We start from the raw sequence: 15,757 nt of genomic DNA on the forward strand, positions 1-15,757 counted from the left end.
AAGTGATTATTTATACATATATACATGTATGTACGTGTGTATATATTCTTTTCCTTTGTGGTTTATCACAGGATATTGAATATAGTTCCATGTGCTTTACTGTAGGACCTTGTTGTTTATCCCTTCTACATGTAATAGTCTGCAGGTACTAACCCCACACTTCCAGTTTATGCCCACACCACACTCCACCTGCCCCGGGGAAGCTTTGATCTCAGAACCTGTCAGAGTTGTGTGTTCAAGACTCCACTGGCCATTAACTGAAGAATGTTCTTGTCACTAAAGTTCCAACATGAGGAAATGGGCTTAAAACACAGGATGGTGAAAATGTTTTAGAATTGGATAGAGGTGGTGGTTGTGCAACATTATAATTGGGCTGAATGCCACTAAATTGTTCATTTTGAATGGTTAACATTATGTGAATTGCACCTCAATAAAAAAAAAAAAAAATACAGGCGTTCCCGCTGTGGCAAGAACGGGATCAGCTGTGTCTTGGGAGTGCTGGGACATGGGTTTAATTCCCAGTGCAGCACAGTGGGTTGAGGGCCCGGTGTTGCTGAAGCTGTGTCTTGGATCTGATCCCTGGCCCAGGAGCTCCATGTGCCTCCGGGTGGCCAAGAACAAAACAAAACAAAACAAAATGGAACTGGGAGTTCCCTTCATGGCTCAGTGGTTAGCAGTCCTGATTAGGATCCATAAGGATGTGGGTTCAATCCCTGGCCTCACTCTGTGGGTTAGGGGTCCGGCGTTGCTGTGAGCTGCGGTGTAGGTCGCAGACGTGGCTCGGATCTTGAGTCGCTGTGGCTGTGGTAGCTGTAGCTCTGATTCCCCCCTAGCCTGGAAACTCCCATATGCTGCGGGCGTGACCCTAAAAAGCAAGCAAACAAAACCCAAAATGGAACCATTTGAACCATTTTCTGCGTGAAGCACCTCTCACCGTGGAACTGGAGACTGGAGGTCTGAAGGATACCCATGTCTTAGGTGGGGGAGAGGTTGTGGCTAATCCTGTCTTCTAGTCAGAGAACTCTGAGTTCACAAAGGCATTTCTCTTTTTTTATGTCCACACATGTGGTATATGAAAGTTACCGGGCGAGGCATTGAATTCAAGTCACAGATGTGACTTGCACAACGCCAGATCCTTTAACCCATTGCAAGGACCAGGGAACAAACCCACACCTCCACAGTGACCCAAGTCGCTGCAGTTGGGTTCTTAAGCCACTGCACCACAGTGGGAACTCTGGCATTGCTTTTTCTTGATCATCTCTCCTTAGAACCACTTTGTGAATCTTTCACACTCTTTGTTTACCACCCAAAGTGGTATATTTAGTGTTGTTAATTACATGCTAAATAAGTTTTTATTACATTTCATAATGAAGGAGAGTTGGTGCATCTAAGTTATTTGAGGTTATCAAGTAGCTGGGAACCACGGCCATCAAGTGAACAATAACAATTTCCTTCAGAAGGAGGACAAGCTTGGAGTTCCCTTTGTGGCTCAGAGGTTAACCAACCCAACTAGGATCTATGAGAATGCGGGTTCGATTGCTGCCCTCACTCAGTGAGTTAGGGATCGGGCGTTGCCGTGAGCTGTGGTGTAGGTGGAAGACCCGACGTGGATCTGGCATTGCTGTGACTGTGGTGTAGGCCAGCAGCTGTAGCTCCAATTGGACCCCTAGCCTGGGAACCTCCATATGCTGCAAGTGCAGCCTGAAAAACCAAAAAGAAAAAAAAAAAAAGCTTTCTTAGAATGTCTTCTGATACATTGCCATTTTTCAGCACTGGCCTTAGGACATTGTCATTTCAACCTAAGAGTTACACGGCTTTGAGGCGTGCTACCTGGGGAAAGGGAAGCTTGGTCTTTAAAACAGAAGGAATGGAGTTCCCGTCGTGGCACAGTGGTTAACAAATCCGACTAGGAATCATGAGGTTGTGGTTCGGTCCCTGGCCTTGCTCAGTGGGTTAACAATCCGGCGTTGACGTGAGCTGTGGTGTAGGTTGCAGACGCGGCTCGGATCCCGCATTGCTGTGGCTCTGGCGTAGGCCGGTGGCTACAGCTCCGATTCAACCCCTAGCCCGGGAACCTCCATATGCCGCGGGAGCGGCCCAAGAAACAGCAAAAAAAGACAAGAAAAAAAATAAAAAAATAATTAAAAAAAATAAAACAGAAGGAATAAGGCAGCAGAAGTTCCACTGTTTAAGTCTCGATTTTCAAGCAGTGGTTTCCTAAAAAGGCATTACTTATTACTCGTCTTGTCTAAAATGTCTTTCACGTGTTATTTCTCCAACTGAAACAAGATGCATAGTTCACCCTTTTACTCCCAGACTCTGTGAAGTGCAGAGCAGGTGCACATGGGAACGCAGGAGAGCAGCCTTGCCAGGACAGGTGGACAGGCTGGGGGTTACATGGTGATGGGGGGAAGAGGCTGCTAGAATGCAGACTGGAAATACTTAGGAGAGAAAACCTATAGAACTGGATGTTTGGGCCAGCACTCAGACAAGAGAAACACCATTTAGAATCTCCCAGAGACCACTTGCAGGTCTGCACTAACGGGGCAGTGCTGGTTTCCTTTCAGTTCTCTTAATCAACACGTTCTGTGTGAATTTAAGTGATGGTGGGGAAGGTATCCTGACCCAGAGGAAAGAAGGGCCAGATGGCAGATTTATTTTTAACTTTAAAGACTTCTGGCTATTTTTACTGAAACATCCTCAGAGGACAGTTATGTTACATAAACCAAGGCTTGTCCAGTTCCAGGGTTCTACAGAAGTGCAGTTACAGTTTTGAGGGTTTTTGTTTTAATGTTTTATATCTTGGAGTCCTACACAAGCATTGAGAGCTGGAGGGAACCTCAGGAGTGTTTTTTGTCCATCTCCCTGTTTTTGCAAATGAGGAAAGAAGTTCAACTTGCCCAAGGTCATGTGAGCCTCATGGCAGTTTGGCTTTGTTCAGGTCACCTCACATTCCAGGCACTGTCTTTCCATTTAACTCCTGATCCTTGGTTTCCTCCTTTGTAACATGTGGCAATACCTTCTTTGTAGGTTGGTCATAAGGACAGAAGTTAATTTGCAGAGGCTTTTGCTTTAGTGCTAGGCTTGCATCGAAAGTGTGTAGTGAGGGTTAGCTGTTATCATTAGCTTTAGGGGCAAGTCTAATAATCCTGAAATACCAAAGACCCAGGCACAGTCCTAAGCACAGGACTGCGATGTGAACCCAGCAGGAGAACAATCAGTGACGCCAGGAGAAAAGAACACTCAAATTTTGAATCTGGCTCTAGCATCAGCCATGCTGTAGGACTTGGTGAAAAACTTCCAGACAGAAATTAATCTTCCACAGTAAAAGAACAAATTTTCTTCTGAAAGGAGCTGCACAGGCTCCACCCACAGAGAGGGCCAGGCAGCCCGCGGTAAGAGGGAGGGCAGATGCATGCTCTGGCCTGCAGTGAGAACATCTGGACCAGGCCCAGCAGCACCTATGCCCCTTGGCTTCTCCCAGGGCTCAGAATGCTGAAGCCCAAGGTCAGAACCTTGTTTGAAAAAAGCATAAGCTTTACCCCATTAGGCCAAGAAGAAAGGTGGAGAATGGACCTGAGTGGCTGCCTGGTGTTCCCAGGCTTGGTGGCTGTTCTTCCCTCTTTTGTGTAGTAGCTCACAGGTGTTGGTGACACCAGGAGTTTCACATTGTTAGGAAGCCAAGAAAGCTAGAACTTTCTACTGAATCAGTTTCTTGCAAAAATAAGACAAATCTAATCTGAAAACAAACTCATGGTCCCAGTAGCTTAGATGTTTTCCTAAGCGTCATGGAAGAAAACCAGAGCTACTGAAACCCGCTCGGCTGCTGGGGGTACGGAATGTGGGGAACCCAGGAGGCCCTGCTCAACCATTGCTGGTGCGTTCTGAGCAGAACTGGGGATGAGGTGGGCAACTACTATAATCCTGTCCCAGTGTAGCCATCCACACCCACCCTCCAAGGCCAAACAAAGGGCTACCTGTGACACCCAGGTTTTGTTTCCACTTTATTGCTCAAGCACAGAACTTGAGGCGAGCCTGGACCTTCAGCAACGTGCAGAGAAGAGGCTGAGGGGGTGGGGACATGACCCCGCTGAGAAGGGGAACTGAAAGGAGGGGAGATGCTGGAGAGGGTACACAGGGTGGTCACCGTGACACCAGGGGACACATCAGCCACACCGCCTGGGGTGAGGAGGGGAGCAGAGAGGTAACGGGCAGAGCAGTGGTTTTCCCCATGCCCCTAGCACCCACGTGGGAAAAGGAAAGGGTGAGGAAGGGGGCTGCCCAAGGGTCTCCCTCTCCACCCTGCTTTCACATCAGACCTTACATCCCTACCACTTGCCCCTTCTACCATTTCAAAAATGGACATAACAAACAGAGGAAGCAAAATAAATTAACATTCTGATGAGTGTGCGTATAAAGGGGGAAGGGAAGAGGGGGTGACACCACCTGAAAAGACCACCCCCCCACCTCAATCCCCCAGCCTGCTCCTCCCCCCCTTCCCCCAAAGCCACCATCCAACCAGATAGAAAAATAAAGGTCTAATTCACTCAAAATTCTTCAGTTTTTACAAAACTAACAGGGTGGAGTAGGGTAGGGAGCAGGGGAGGCAGGCAGCTGCAGGAGCAGGGCTGGGGAGAGGCTATGCTTCCGCCTCCACCTGAGGCTGGCGCCCTGCCACATCATTTTTCTGCTCCTCCTTCATCTCTGTGTCTGCCTGCTGGTCTCCTGACACCTTGGCCTGCGAGGAAGAGGAGGAAGGGGTGAATCCCAGTTCTCATTTGGCCCAGGCCCCTGATAAGAAAGGTGATATTTCTGTTCTTGCCTGCTCACACCCAAGTGATCTGGGAGCACACCTGTACTCACTAACACACTGACACCATGTCCAGTCTTATCCCCAAGTAAAAAAAAAGTAAAAAAAGTTAACTTCCAGTAGAATTACACACACACAGCAATTCCCTTTCTAGATAAATTTCACCTACCTGACTTTTTAAAAACACAGCTACTAGAGGAGTTCCTGCTGTGGCCCAGTGGTAAACAAACCCGACCAGTATCCATGAGGATGCAGGTTTAATCCCTGGCCTTGCCCAGTGGGTTACAGATCTGGTGTTGCTGTAAGCTGTGGTGTAGGTTGCAGACACAGCTCAGATCCTGCGTGGTTGTAGCTCCGATTTGAACCCTAACCTGGGAACTTCCCTATGCTTCAAGTGTGGCCCTAAAAAGACATAAAACCAAAAACATAGCTACTAGAAATTTAAAATGATAAATGTGGTTTATAGCATGTTTCTCTCAACATGGGTTTAGACCGAAAGACCGGGAAATCAGGAGCAGATTCACTACATCCACACAGTGGACTACCTAAGCCAACAAAGAACAGTGAAGTTCTTTTTACACGTTGATGTGAAACAAGCTCCCAAGCATGATGTGAACAGAGTCGGACACAAGGAACAGCAGCTAGAGCACACGGCCTGTTTTGAGGGTCGAGGGGCAGCACAGCACAATGGGGGATCAGCTACTGCTAGGTGCAGGAGGAAGCCTTTTCACCACATCCTCTCTGGGCAGTTTGCATTAAACTATGTTAACATATGACGTGTTTAAACTTGTGTTTTAAACAGGCAAGGAGAATGTAAGTTGGGAAGCCCACTCAGAGACCAGCCAGTTCCTGATCCCCAGGGCTTGAATGGGGCGGGGGGACACACGCTCCTGGCTCTGGACAAGAGCAGCTTTGGCTTCCAGGACTGGCACAGGGTAGAAGTGACACCTCGTTTCCTGCCCATTCTAACTGGTCCCTGCCCCCATCCGCACCTTGCTCTCCTCCTCTGCCAGCCTCTCAAACATGTTGGCATAGAGCTTCTTCTCCCGTGCAAGCTGCTTACGGATCCGCTGCTGGCAGAGCGCCAACTGGGCCTTGGCGGCTTTGTTGCTGGGATAGAGCTGCAGGACCTTCTGGAAGTCAGCTCGAGCCAAGTCAAAGTCATTCACTGCCAGGTGGGCCTCTCCCCGGCGGAAAAGGCCCTTCTCGTTGTTGCTGTCCAGCTCCAGGGCCTAAGACACAGGGAGGAAGCAGCAGCAAGACCTCAGATCCTGCAGCTTCTCTGGCCAAGACTAGGTTCCAAAGACAGCCCTTGGCAGGATGAGGCTGAACGGAAATGGGGGCTCCACCCCAGAGTGAGTCTTGGGCATTACGTGGAAGGACCAAGGTCTAAGAGGGCACCTCAGTTAGTCCAAGAAGCAGAGAGGGAAGACAGGTCTTGAGATGAAAGCAAAGAACCTGTGGCATTCCATTCTCTTTAGAATGAAGCAGGTACGTAGTAGGGAGACAACTAGGAGAGAACAATGAGGTGGTGGTTCCATCTAGCACTTCCTTCTACCCCGTGCCATGGCCTCCTGCCACTAAGGCTTCTCACACCCTTGCCTCTGGGCCCTTGACCACAGCTGCATCCTGCTAACCCTACCCTAGTCACCACGGGCACGTTCAGACCCACTGGCAGCTCACCCAACCCCGCCTGTGAACACTGCCCCCTGCCCTCTCTAACAGGGCCTCACCTTGTTACAGTTTTCAATGGCAGCCGAGAAGGACTGTAGTTTCAGATAACACATGGCCAGGTTTAGGTGGGAGGCCAGCCGAAGGGCCTGTGCCTTCTGTGCGTCCTCGTTAGAGAAACTCGACTCATATTCTAGCCAGGACACAATCTTCTTGTACTGCACCAGAGCTTGCTTGTACTTGCCTTCCTGGAATGGCAGGGAGACTCAGGCACCCAGCACAGGTTCGGTGGCCCCAAGCTACTGTACCCCGTGGACATCAGTGAGTCCTGCCTTCCCCACACCTGCAGCCTTGACCAGCTAGCTCAGATACACTTGCGAAAGCTGTCTACTCCCCGGCAGCAAACCAGCTCCGACATAAGGGTCCAGGGCACCCTCCCTGGGAGTGGCCTCAGGACCCCATTGTTGGCTCACCTTGAAGTATACAGTGCCCCGCTCCTTCACAATGGTGCTCTGCTCCAGCTTCTCCTCTGAGCTCATCTCCCACGACTCCTTGGCCTGCCATGCCCCAAGGGAGAAGCGAAGTTGTCAGCTACCAGAGAGTCACCTCCAGCATAGGGAAGACCCCTAAAAAACTCACCTTCTCAAAACTCTTGAGGTGTACTTCATACTTCAACTCAGCATTAGGTGGGATGTGGAACTTTTCCTTCCCAGCACTGCCGAACGCATAGCTGTGGGCCAAGATCACACTGGGTCAGCTCAGCACTTAACCTGCCCCATAATGGAAAGTACCTCCCCACCCCATCAGTCTTGGTTCAGAAGTTTCCTCCTTGGCAAAAGCTTCCCTGACCTCTTCACACAATTAACTAATCTCTTACTTAGCCATCTTAAACATCCTTCTAAAAACTTACATTACAAAATGGCATGATTACTAATTCAAATGGTATCTCACTCAACAGTGAGTCACTAGAAGGTGGGAACAATGTCTCTGAACACTTAGGAATTTTCAGCACTGTGTCATGGCACACAGTAGGTGTGTTTCAACAAATATTAATGACTAAAGGAATTAACAGGAGATGACAATCTTGATGTTGCTAGAGAAGGGAATCTGTAGCAGCCAAGAGTGAAAAAATTAGGTGCTGATTCAAGGAGATGTGGACGACTGTAGCCACACTCCTAAAATTCAGAGATCATGATGGTGTGTACGTGTGAGTACCCAGAGGCACAGTGAATGCGTGTGGGGTTACAAATGGCCAGTTACACAACTACCTGGGACGAGCAGATCTCTGACCCTGTTGTGCCCACCTACTCGGCAGAGTGCTTACACCTGGGCCAAAGTGTCCCTCACCTGGGTTTGAGGTACACAATGGAATGCTCTCCTTTTTCCATGCGCTGAATGGCTTTCTCCAGCCCACAAGGCAGGTCCATATTCTCCCCTTCGCCGACTTCAAAGCGGATCTCCCGCCGGTCAAAGATCTGGTCCTTGTAGTACCCTTCCAGGGCAACTAGCATGAAAGAGAGGCAGTGGACCAGGGGCATAAATGAGCAGGTAGCAGGCTGAGAAGGATGCCACCAGCCTCCCTCTATCTCCTTATCACTTTCTGCCCCCACAGGCCCTTTTTGTGTTCTTACATATGAAGGAACATTAGAGGATATAATTCAATCCCTCACTTTGCAGATTAAAAAGAAAAAAAAAAAAGACTAGGAAACGGTATGAACTTGCCCAAAGCCACACAGGATCTAAGTATGAGAATGTGAACCCCAGATCGAACTGCCTTACCCTCCACAATGGCACCATCGTTGGGCCTGGCATAGCCTTCCCCCCGGGTCTGTATTCTCCTGATGATCCCACCGTCTTCCTCTTCTGTCAGGTCCTCTCCCTTGAACTCGAACAACTCTACCTACAAGATGTAAGGTGACACAACTCCTCTTCAGAAGAGTCCCTAGTAAATGCCAGACCAGGTCTGACCACAGGGGCAGCCACACCACAAGCAGACGAAGTGGCAGTTTTGCTAAGTTCTTGGGAGCTGCCCTGGCCTCAACTTTGGTAGAGATGGGCAGTCACACAGATTTCATTTACCCTCAGGAGACCATTACCTGCTCCACTCAACAAGCACATGTTGTAGGCAATCCTAATTCAGCTACTTGAGAGGCTCAATCTCATAGCCATCAGTGGTATTCTGAGTGTCCTCCAAGTAGCCACTGGTGAGGGCTCAACATTTTCAAGCGTGAACACTCAAGTGCCACCTCCTCAGCAGAGGCTTTCTGGTTCTGCCTCTCTGCCCATGGGGAAGCATTTTCTCCCCTCCTATCTCTGGAGCACCAATACTCTCTCCTGTTAGTCTTCCTGCATGTAGATTATGACCTCCTGACTCCTTTCAGTTACAGCCCATCTCCACTGGGCGCTGCTCTGGAGATAAACATGCCCTAAGCCCTCACCCTGCTGCTTCAAATCTGAAGAGGGGTTCATGGCTACCTCTTCCCACCAGAAACCTCCATCGCTGACCACTTTCTGGCAGCGGCAGGTTATGTGCACGGCAGAGCCAGCTGCCCTCTCTGTTCCTCTCCTTCCCCTAAAGGCAGGCCCTCAGCCTTGGCTACACTGTTTCTAAATGGCAGGAAGGGCTGGAGGGCAGCCAGGCCCCAGACTGAGATAAGACTGGCTCTTTGCCTTGCTTTTTGTGGCTAGACACTCACCTCAAACACAAGCGTGGCATTGGGAGGGATCTTGGGAGGACTGCCGGCTGAACCGTAGGCATATTCTGGTTTGCAGGTGATGTGGCACACTTCCCCCACTTTCATGGTTGCTACAGCAATATCCCAAGCCTTGATGACCTCTCCTGTAGAGACAGAAAACAAACAGGTCCTCCTTGGCAGGGATCTGATTGGGTTCAAACAGTGGCCTGAGAGACTTGCTGTACCATGCCCTAGGGGAAGCTGGACACTGTTTAGAAATGGGACCAGGAAGGTAGAAAACCTGGTTACAATAATGCTGTCAGGTCTGAGACCGCTTGCAAAAAAAGAAAAAAATCAACTCTGAAACAAAAGGGTTCAAGAAACAAGGCAGTCCACTCCTAAAAAGGAAGGCATTCAAAGGTGACCAAGAGAAATGAGAGATAAAAATCAATCTAGTTTCAGGATAGTGAAGGAAAAAAAAAAGCAGTATCGGGGAGAAAAAAAATGAATAGATTATAATAAACCATTCTTTCTCAAGCTTCTGAGAATATGGTTTCTGCCTGTCAGCTTACACGCCCCTGGCCTACCAGCCCTCTAACCATACCTACCTTTCCCCAAGTCGAAGGAGAATTTGTCCTTGCGGTCCAGGCTGGAGTCAAACTTGGTGCCATCTAGTAGCCAGCCTGTGTAGTGGACAGAGACTCGGTCCCCGATCATGGGCATCTCTGTGCCTGTGCCCTCTCGCTTGATGACCTGGTGGAAGGGGAGAAAGTGAGCACCTGGGGATGGAAGAAAAGAGGTACCACAACTGCCACTGTCGGAATGTAAACAGGCTCTTCTGCCTCCTTCTAAGTAACTTAATGAACCAGTCATCAAATGACTGCTGTGGAGCTTGGCTAGAACCAAATGACCTCTCTGTCTCACACTGCAGCATGACTTGGTTCGAAAAACTGGAGACAAAACACCTGAGTTCAAGTTTTTGCCGTATGATCTCACGCAAGTCACGTGAACTTAGACATTACAGTGATGAGAGTCCCTATCAGAGTTGTTACAGGACAACACTGGTAAAAGACTGAATAAACTATTAACAGCAAAGGGAAAAGTCTCCTCATTCTTCCTAAATGCCAGTCATCACATCAAGGTCTGGTTCAGAGAGAAGAGGAACATGAGTATTGAAAGGAATAGCAGCTGTCCTGGGAGTTCCTGTCGGGGCGCAGCAGAAACGAATCTGACTAGGAACCATGAGGTTGTGGGTTTGATCCCTGGCCTCGCTCAGTGGGTTAAGGATCCGACGTTGCTGTGAGCTGTGGTATAGGTCGCAGCTCGGATCTTGCATTGCTCTGGCTGTAGTGTAGGCCAGCAGCTGTAGCTCCTATTAGACCCTAGCCCAGGAACTTCCATATGCCACGGGTGCAGCCCTAAAAAAAAGTAAAACAACAACAAAAAACCAAACCAAAGAATAGCAGCTGCCCAAAAGAGGGCAAAGAAAATACCAGGTTACAGGTGAGCATGGGGTTCTTCACCAGGCCCTAAACTTTGACTTAGGACTTGAGCATTCCCGACTGGTAGGCTACTACAGTTCTTGGTTTCAGAACCAGGGTATGTCCCAGCAACTTACAAGACTCTCTGTTTCTCTTTAGTATTTATAAAGTGTGACTCTGTGAGCTACCTGGTAGGTGTATGGTTACCCTCTAAGGGAAAGTTTCCACGATGGAATGGACGTGGGACTTAAGAATAGAAACCTAGAGGGGAAGGACTGAAGAATAAAAGGGGAAATGAGCCTCCCTGGAAGCCACGTGCCCACTGGGAAAGCAGCCAGGTGCATTTCTGGCCCAGCTAAGAGCTCCCAAAGTCTGCAGCTAGCCTAGGTCACTCATACACGTGGAGCTGAGCAGCAGGAAGCAAGGAGGAGGAGAGACACTGAGTGAGTACAGGGCATGAATCTGGGCTAGGATTTCGCCATTCTGGACAGCGCAGAACCTGCTCTGAACCATGGCCGGTTGTCCTGACCTGGGTCAAGACGCCCTGCTGCCTGGGTCCCAGACCCCTCCCCTGGCTCCTTGGTAGCCGGTTCCCAAGCTAGGCACCTCCTCCCAGCTCTGCACCCCGCGCTCAGGAGGCCGGGGCGGGGGAGAAGCGGAACGCGGAGGGGGGGAAACTACAGGTCCCGGCATGCACCGGGGTGGGGGGGGGGACAGCATGGCCGAGCGGGTGACCTAGCCGGGTCCCAGCCTTTAGGAAGCGGGTGACGGGAGGGTGGAGGGCACCAGGCCCGCGCGCTAAGTCGCACAAAGGCCCGCGGGCCAGGAAATAACTCCTGGGACCCACTTCGCGTCCCGGCTAATGTTCAACTGCCGGAGTTGGCGGGCTCCGCACCACCGAGACGCTGGCGTTCCGGGGGCTCCCCGGCTGCAACCGCAAGGGAGGAGCTGGCTGCGGGGTCGCGGGGTCGCAGAAAGGGGCGGTGCACGCTGCCGGGCCCCCTGCAGCTCGCGCGCCCGCCCTCCCGTTGCGCCCCTCCCAGCGCACGCCGCAGCGGGAGCAGGCGCTGCGCTTCTCGCCTTTCCCCGGGCCTGGGGACCTGGAGACTGGAGGACGGGGGACGCTCAGCGCAGACCTATCCTTCCGAGCGTGTGGCCACATTCCCGCTCCGAACAGGCGGCCCAGCCGGGGAGGCGATGCGCCGGGCCGTGGCTGCATGACCTACTCAACGGCCGGCGGGAAGCTGCAGAAGCGGCCGTCCGCGCCCCGAACCCCGGGTGGACGCTGGGGCGCTGCGGCGATAGACCCCCCTCCTCCGGCGTCCCTCGCAGCCCCGGGGCGTCCCCCGCCCTTTACCTTAAGCACGCCTTCATCCTGCTTGGGGCTGATGTCCACCCCCTCGAGGGGCAGCGGCGCCGACTGCGCCCCATTCTCGGCGGTCTTAGTCTCCTCGGCGGTCATCGCGCCGTTTCTCGGGGAGCGGGCGCCGGACAGTGTGCGCTGTGCGGGCGGCCGAGGCTCGCGCACCTCTTCTCCGGCGCGGGCGCAGGCAGGCGGGCGAAGGAGGTGGGTCGTGGGCGGCCGGGGGAGCGATTGGTCCCACCGCCGCGGAGGGAGGGGCTGGGAGGAGCCGGGCGGCCGCTGGGGACGTGGGGGGAGAACTTTCTAGAGACGGCGGCGGCCGAGCCGGTTCGGGCTCCGGAGATCTAGGTGCTCCTCCGAAAGGTTGTCTCTGCTTCGTTCCTCTCGCCAGGCGCCTGCCCTCCGGGTCCTAGGACCCTCAGACTCCGGGGACACCCCCCGCCCCGCCCCGGCTGCGCTTCCTTTCAACCTCCCCCGCCCGTCCCGCGGCCTAACCGGATTCTTCCAGATCCTTCTCGATCCCCCGCAGCATCCGACGCCGCGCAGCCGGACGTGGGCGCCGCGCGTGCGTCTCCCCGGCCGGAGACGCGGGCGGCCGGCGGGCCTCCCGCCTCGCTCGCAGCGCGTACTTAACGCAAAGCGGGTGGAGAGCTTTGCTGCGATGCGTAGGGCCTGGGGGAGGCAGCCCGGGTTTCCCCGGAGCGGGGGAGGCTTGCCGCCTGGGGCTCTGTAAAAGGCCCTGAGCTGCCCGTTTGCAAGAAAGGAGCCTCTGAGCTAAGGGCTCAAATGGGACCGTATTAAAGGGACTTTTCCCGACAACAATAAAACTGTTATTTCGGTTAATACTGAAAAACGGTTTCAACTTACGGAAAAAGACATTCTATTTTACTGAAGGCCCATGGGAAGAGATAGTTTCTTAATAAAGGATTCCCAAGTGTTTATGGATTTCTTGTGGCGAGCAGAACATCGGTGACGGTAGGCCAACCCACCGCAGCGCCTAGTTACCTAAACAATAGCCTTTGGACGAAAAGATCCCTGTAGGGAGGGCCTTGATTTTTGCTTTAGCACTTGACCCCAGTTGAGCCTAGTGCCGGTCTGTGGTGTCACGCACATGGCTGCATGAATTTGTGTTCCAATAACAGCAATGATAATAATAAAAACCTTTTTCTTGGAGCCCTCGACCTGTGTTGGCCTGTGCTGTGCTACCCAAACTATCATGTTTAGGTAGGTAATTAAAAGGGCAATTGGAGATGAAATTTCAAGGCCGTAACCTACTAGGTAATTCGTTGTAATCCTCTCTGTTGGAATTTGACTGGAAGGGAATTCCGAAGAAGTAAAACCGTCTTCTTCAGCAATGTGCAGCAAATGTATTTAGCTAGGACCGGGACATTTCTCATTGGGTGACTGGGCACACCGTCTGAGGACGTAGGGTGGTGGGGGTGGCTCCTCTAGAGGTTAAATCTGTTTTCTCCTTTGTCTTTAGCGGGAGAAGTTAATGCCAAGGCCCTGCAAAACTTTTGAGAGACAGGAATGGGGGTTAAGGTGCTGGCTTGTCGCCTTGGCAGGTATGTTGCTGTTGGCTTATGCACCTGTGTGGAGCTTGTTCTCAGCGTGTGCTCGTTTTTGGGGTGCTAGGGCCATGGGGCAGTGGCAGAACAAGTTGGGATAGAAAAAGTTCCGTTTAGAATAATGCTCTTCTTCACCTATTTATTGGAAGCAAAAAGTATAGGTTTATGTGTTCTCGTTTGTCAGCACGTGTTAGTCAGGCACTGAAGATGTGCTGCTTTTGCATAAACAAATGATGAGAGAAAGAGCAACTGTTCTGGAGTAAGCAAAGAGCTGGGTCACTGGGATACTGATTCGAGGCAGGTTATGGGGTTGGTACCATCTGTCGAGGGTAGTAGTGATGGTTTAAAGGAAGGGAATGTATGTCAGGCCTGTAGACCAGGCCCACCTTCAATCGGGTGGTTAATAAATAATGGTCCTTATTCTAATGTGGTAAGTGATATGGTGAAATGAGGACAAAGTGGTAAGGATACAGAGGTCTGTGAAAGAGGAGAAAGTATTTGTGCGGAAGGGGAACGACCAGAGGGAAAGGATTGCAAGGAGGAAGTTCTGTGTCCGTTCAGTCCATGAGAGATGAGGGGCTGGGAGAGGGAGGGATAGTAGAGGCTCTGGATCCCAGAGCAGGACCTTATTGTTTCCAGAATTTTTTCTGGGTATTCACATGATATGCTCTTGGTTGTAAATTTTTTTTTAATTGCATTTATTTTTGTGAAATTTATTCCTGGGCCATAAGTTTTTGCTTCTGCAGTTTCCCCTGGGATATCTGTTTCTTCTGCGCAAGCTCGTCTCCTGGCTTAGGAACAATCTGCTCTTTTTCAGTAAGGATCATCTCAATGTGGCAGGGAGAACTCATGTGAGGGTTGAGCTGACCATGCGCTCTCTAAGTCCTGCGTCGCATCTTGGGGGCTTTGTTCACCTGGGTGTGCTCAATGACCAGAGAATCTACATCTAAGCCCTTAAGTTCAGCATTACTCTCTGCATTTTTAAGCACATGCAATAAAAAGTCAGCACTCTTTTTGGGCCACTGACCCTGTGTCCAGCCCCACTGTTTGGCCTGGGCACACCTACCAACTCCTCCACTGTAACGACAGAATGGCACACATTGCCTCTGTAGAGTGACATCTTTCAGATGCTCGGTGGCTTTTCAAATATGCATACCCTTAATGGCTTGGGCAGTTTTACAAGTGTTCTTAAAGTGAACATGAACAGTTGAACCTCTTGATTTGCATGATTTTGTGGGGTTTTCTGGGTCAAGTGAATAGCGAACCATTTTTAGAGGTCACTTCAGGCTGCTTCCCGGAAAAGCGGTTGTAAGATTTAAAATTGTAGAAAGTGCACTGAGTTTTCATTCTTCCCCTCCTCCTCCTCACCCCTTTCCCAACCTATTTAATGTTCCTGTTAAAGATGTTTAATAACATAATTATTTTCAGTGGTTTCATTCAGTCACGCAGAATCCTTCTGAAATAGTCCCTTTTGCTTAGAGGAAGAGAGCATGCCTCCCCCTGCCCCCCCTCATCCAACTTCTCTTGGATGATTCATGCTGTGGTTAGAAGTTTTACTGTTGCCAACATGAGTCTTTGGGAACTACCTGGTCCATCTCCCTAAAGCCAGGCCCATTCCTCAGACAATGAAGACCTCTTGTTTTTAAACCCCTTGTTTGTTTAAGTATTTTTCTTGAAGTATTCTTGATTTACAATGTTATGTTAGTTTCTGGTATTCAGCAAAATGATTCAGTTTTATATGTTCTTTTCCATTATGGTTTATTACAGGAGATTGAGTATAGTTCCCTGTGTTATACCATAGGACCTTGTCATTTATCTCTTTTTTTTTTTTTTTTTTTTTGCCATTTCTAGGGCCACACCCACGGTATATGGAGGTTCCTAGGCTAGGGGTCGAATCGGAGCTATAGCCGCCGGCCTATGGCAGAGCCACAGCAATGTGGGATCCGAGCTGCATCTGCGACCTACACCACAGCTCATGGCAACGCTGGATCCTTAACCCACTGAGCAAGGCCAGGGATCAAATCCGCAACCTCATCGTTCCTAGTTGGATTCGTTAACCACTGAGCCACGATAGGAACTCCTGTTTATCTCTTTTATATATAGTAATTTGTATCTGATAACCCCAAACTCGTAATTTATCCCTTCCGCATCCTCTTTCCCCTTTGATAACCATAAATTTCTTTTCTGTC

At 50.6% G+C, this 15,757-nt stretch overlaps 1 protein-coding gene and 1 pseudogene across 1 annotated transcript; both read right to left on the bottom strand.

Moving 5' to 3' along the window:
* Positions 1 to 3,991: 3,991 nt before the first annotated feature.
* On the bottom strand, positions 3,992 to 12,208 carry FKBP4 (FKBP prolyl isomerase 4). Its single transcript, XM_047787835.1, has 10 exons — positions 11,995 to 12,208; positions 9,765 to 9,909; positions 9,178 to 9,320; positions 8,261 to 8,381; positions 7,829 to 7,985; positions 7,121 to 7,211; positions 6,955 to 7,038; positions 6,544 to 6,729; positions 5,803 to 6,042; positions 3,992 to 4,738 (listed from the first exon to the last, which is right to left on the bottom strand). The coding sequence occupies exons 1-10, from the start codon at positions 12,097 to 12,099 to the stop codon at positions 4,640 to 4,642; spliced, it is 1,371 nt and encodes a 456-aa protein (XP_047643791.1). The 5' UTR covers positions 12,100 to 12,208; the 3' UTR covers positions 3,992 to 4,639.
* A 2,073-nt stretch (positions 12,209 to 14,281) lies between these two features.
* Positions 14,282 to 14,855, bottom strand: LOC125131360 (60S ribosomal protein L17-like; annotated as a pseudogene).
* Positions 14,856 to 15,757: the final 902 nt, after the last annotated feature.

Source organism: Phacochoerus africanus, chromosome 7 (assembly GCF_016906955.1).
Source record: "Phacochoerus africanus isolate WHEZ1 chromosome 7, ROS_Pafr_v1, whole genome shotgun sequence".
NCBI lineage: Eukaryota > Metazoa > Chordata > Mammalia > Artiodactyla > Suidae > Phacochoerus > Phacochoerus africanus.